The sequence below is a fragment of the Diaphorina citri genome, unplaced genomic scaffold, assembly GCF_000475195.1.
Source record: "Diaphorina citri unplaced genomic scaffold, Diaci psyllid genome assembly version 1.1 scaffold318, whole genome shotgun sequence".
Taxonomy (NCBI): domain Eukaryota; kingdom Metazoa; phylum Arthropoda; class Insecta; order Hemiptera; family Psyllidae; genus Diaphorina; species Diaphorina citri.
Window position 1 is genome coordinate 9,064 of NW_007377753.1, and position 4,504 is coordinate 13,567.

At 43.0% G+C, this 4,504-nt stretch overlaps 1 protein-coding gene across 1 annotated transcript in view; it reads left to right on the top strand.

Annotated features, from left to right (window-relative positions):
* Positions 1 to 4,504, top strand: part of LOC103507495 — a gene marked incomplete at its 5' end in the record, with an annotated part of 21,165 nt that overhangs the window by 8,747 nt on the left and 7,914 nt on the right. Inside the window, one exon of the mRNA XM_026822343.1 lies at positions 1,247 to 1,405. Within this exon, the coding sequence (XP_026678144.1) occupies positions 1,247 to 1,405 (159 nt within the window). The remainder of the gene's footprint in view (positions 1 to 1,246; positions 1,406 to 4,504) is intronic.

Genomic DNA, 4,504 nt, shown 5'->3' on the forward strand with positions numbered 1-4,504 from the left:
GCCGTTTTTTTTTTTTTTTTTTTTTTTTTTTTTGAGCAAGTTGTTCCATTATACTGGGTTCAGGCACTCTTATACGGTACCCTAGGTCAGGCAGCTCGACACTTTAATATATGTAGCATTCCAACAACCTAAGAGATAAAAACTAATGATCCAATAATAGAGTTCTTCCACCCTAACTTGTGGCACCATATCCCTAATTTTTTTCTCTGTGTAGGTACCTTATAAAATGTCTGACCTCGATTAGACTGCGAGGGTGGGGTTAAAGACACTTTTTATTAGTCCTATCTCAGCAAGATAAACATTTAAACACGGTGTATTCTATTCTATTATTTTTCATTGTATTCTATTTTCTTTCCAAAAACTCCTGAACGTAAAACGCAAATGGGATTTTTGAACTTTTTGAGGGACAAAAAAAAAAGTTTTAAACATTCTCTTTCTCTCTCTCCCTCTCCCTCTCTCTCTCTCTCAACGTGGTAGGAATCCAAAGGTAATCAAAACGTGTGTACAATAAAAGATAAGGATAAGAGAAACCATGTTGGGATTCAAATTTTGTATTTAATTTCTAGCCGAAACCTACCTCATTCTCCCCTCTCTCCCACCCTCAAATCTTCCCCTACCTCCTACCCAATTTATAATCATTTTTTTACTTTCCTTATCCTATAGGAAGGAAAGTAATGTAGTCGGGTCAAATTTTCGATGGTCAGTTTTTAGTGCCAAACACGTTTTGAGGTCCCTAGAGCCTAAATGCAAAGTTTCAGCCATTGGTCCGTGTGTGTGTGTGTCTGTCTGTAAACGAAATATCTCGAGAACGGTAAGAGCTAGAGACTTGAAATTTGGTATGTATCTTTCAAATGTGACAAGGATGCGACACGAAACTTTTGGTTAAGACCGGTGTAACGCTTGGCGGCATTTTACTGCTTTTTGGCGGTTTTCGGTGTAATTTAACAATATCTCGGGAACGGTATAAGCTAGAGACTTGAAATTTGGTATGTAGTTCACAAATGTGACAAGGATGCAACACAAAACGTTTGGTTAAAATAGGTGCTGCGGTTGGCGGTATTTTGACCGCTTTTTGGCGGTTTTCAGCTATATCGACTAAACGGTTAGAGATATTGTAAATGTTAGGGTAAAAGAACACTCAAATAAGCATCATTCAATAGGATAAGGAAAGTCGTGTGATGTTTACACCAGATTTTTTTCATATTTCAATGAGTACTTAAATCCTTACTTGTTTCCTACTTTACAGATCTCAGATGCTCATCTGATAGGGGAAGAGCCAATCCGGGATGAAGTATACGATCCAGGTACTGAGACGAGACGACCTGAAACCTCGCCCCGTATTATAGCGGCCATTGTGATAGCAAGTGTAGCCATGGTGTGTTTGGTCATTATACTGATTCTACTGGTAAGTTACTTTAGCCATGGTGTGTTTGGTCATTATACTGATTCTACTGGTAAGTTACTTTCAATATTTAGTTACTTGGGGTCGATATTAGAAAAAAAAAAAGAAAGTGGGAAAAAAAGGATATTTCTCCTTTTTTTTACATAATATTTTGTCTTAATTCCATTTTTTTTTTCCCTCCCTCACTCTTTCTTTGTTTTTGTCACTTTCGTTGTTTATTTTCTGTCTTAGTGAAAAATAAAGAATAATAAATATTAAAAAAAAAAAAAAAAAAAAACAAAATCAAAAACAAAAAAAAAAACAACAACAACAAACAACAACCTAGTTACCTTGGGGTCGAGTGGATTGTGGAACACACCACATGCCTTTCAGACTTCAGACACACTCCATTAATTAGTCAAGGGTCAAGGGTCTAAGTTTACCTTGTGGCCCTTGCTGCTCGATCAAGTTTAATTTGAAGAAACCCATTTATGTTACTGATGAAAACTACATGACCAAGATTCCGTGTTGAGAACCTTTGTAGGATGCGCGATCGTCACATTTAAATGTATTATTCACCTAAGTCAGAATATAAAACGAAGTCAGCGCGAATGACCTCGTAGTGTTAAAGCGCTTTATTGAAAAAAAAAAGAAGAAATAGTTTTTTTTTTCTATTGTTCATTATTGTCAAAAAGTTGAGTCCGTAAAAAATTTTACAGATAATTTGTCGCTGTTTTCCAATGATTGCAGTTCATCATGCGTAAGAAGGGGCGCAGCTTCAACAACCGGCAACGCTGTATCCCAGTTATCACTGGACGACTATAGTTTGGACAATGTGTCTGTGTATAACAGTACGCGACGTAAGCGTCGACAGAGCGTGTCCAAGCGGGTCCTATGGGAACCCGGCCTTTGACGATCCGGTGAAGTTATACAGGTGCGCCAGAAAAACACTGACAACGGCTCAGCGGGTAGTAGATCTCATCATTTCTAACTTGGGCCTCGTTTCCGAGAAGAGTTCGAAAAAAAAAAACACTTTGAAATATTAATTGAGAAGAGTTTTTTTTCTTTTTTTAAAGGAAAAAGAAAAAGGAGGTTTTGACAGAGGGAACTGTAAACTGCTATGGTCTTATCGTCCCGAAATCGAAGAGATAAGGAAGATAGGATATCAGGAGAAAGCCAGCCGTTCCGAAAACAAACCATTATCCCATCAGGATAAAATGCGCCCCGGGCGGGAATCGAACCCGCGGCCTAGCGCTTACAAGGCAGTGCCGCCGCACGCAACCAAACGCTAACCTAGGCTGGCTGACTCATTTTCTTTGTTTTCTTCCCCTCAGAGTGTCCCACGCCATCCTGCCTAATCGTTCCCAGGACGTTGCCTCGCAGTTCCTATCGCAAGAGATCCCCGCGAGTCTGGCGGCCGAATTCTTCCACCATCCCCACCACCCAGTGTGGCGGGCCCCGACGAATTGCCGCCAGGACGAAGATAAGAATCGCTACGCCAACGTGATTCCCCATTCCGGGAGACCCGGGTTGCGACTCTGCCTCGGCGGCCGAAGCGACGAGTGAGCCGAGGATTATATCAATGCCAACTATGTGCGGTGAGTGAAATAAAGTAAATCGCAGTTTCTTGTGTTATTATGTCACTAACTTTGGTGGCTCACTGCAAGCATTGTAGGATATTTCCACAAAATCTCAATAATCCTAACAACCAATGTTTACCCTACCATGCTGGCTGCACCGGTCGCTATGCCGCATATATATGGTCATAAGCCTACTCATTTTTCCTCACGAGGCTGAGTGGGCCCGCAACGAGCCAGTCACGGAATCAAATCAATTGGGAATGAATACAAATTCTTGACCCCGCCGGAGAATCGACACCCGGGTCTCCGCGCCGTGCAAGGCGCGAACTGGTGAGTGGATTACGGATAGGCTAATTAACATAATCGTGTGTTGAAAAGTACATTGAGGAGAGCAATATCAAGAACGGTGGGGAAACGGTGAGTTTATTCCCATGTCCCGAAAAAACCGTATGAGTTAATTCCGCCTCCGAAGAAAGGTCATTGTACGCGTTGAACTATATCAGTCTCCCGTTTTCTAGATCCACCTGCTGTCTTGGACTGTTGTATTAATTATTTATTTTATTTTATGGCAGAGTAAAACTCATACATGACCTTTTTTCCCAACGAGTAAAGTTATACCTTTTATTCAAAATTGAACCCCAAAATTTTAGGAGTAACCGTAACTACTTGTTACCACTTCTACCGTCTCTGCAAACCCTCACTCTTTTCCTTATCAGTCTTTGCTCCCATGCTGCCTCTCCTCGACGGCAACTTCCCTCCTGACTGTTCTTTGCGCTGCGGATAACACTTATCCCTTTCCATGGCTTCTTTTCTTCTTCTCCTTCTAACAGATGCCATAAGCAGCAAGTCGCTTACTCTCATTCATTATTGTAGAACTCCTCTTTAACCCCGTCTCTCATTGTAACTCGTTACCGTTCTTCATCGTCGTCCTGCTCCTCCCATACTTCTTCCGTACCCGACTTCGGTTCCTCGGGGAGCGCAGACACTACGATGCGCTCACTCATCGTCCATTATAAGCAAGTCCTGCCCCGGCCCCTGCCGCTGCAGTGCACTCCAGTGCACCATCAGCCTCCATGCACCCAAACGCCTGCCGCGACGCACCCACCACATCCGAGTCGGCTTCACGTTCGTCCGACAATAGTAACTCCTCATCTTGAACCAATCCTGCACTACGTCAGGGTCCCTTCGTATGCGCGTCCTTCTTAGGCGCCAGATACCCATAAGACCATCCCCCTCCGGACCGTACGGCTACATCTTGAAGAAGTGGAAAGCCTGCGGCACTCATTCTCCCAAGCTCGTCTATACGTCCTTCTCATCTCTAAACAAGTACGAGTTCGTCCTACTTTCATGTCAGACTTACCCAACCCCTCTCCCGAATCCTCCATCCACGCTGGTCCGCCAACACTGCGCCTATCCTCAGCCGCAAGATACCCTCCCTGTCTGTCTCCCACTGTCCTGGTCCTGTGCTGCTGTGGCTTATATTAATCAGGCAGGGCAAGTATGGAAAATAATGATATACATTAACTGTATTTCCTTCCTAGCC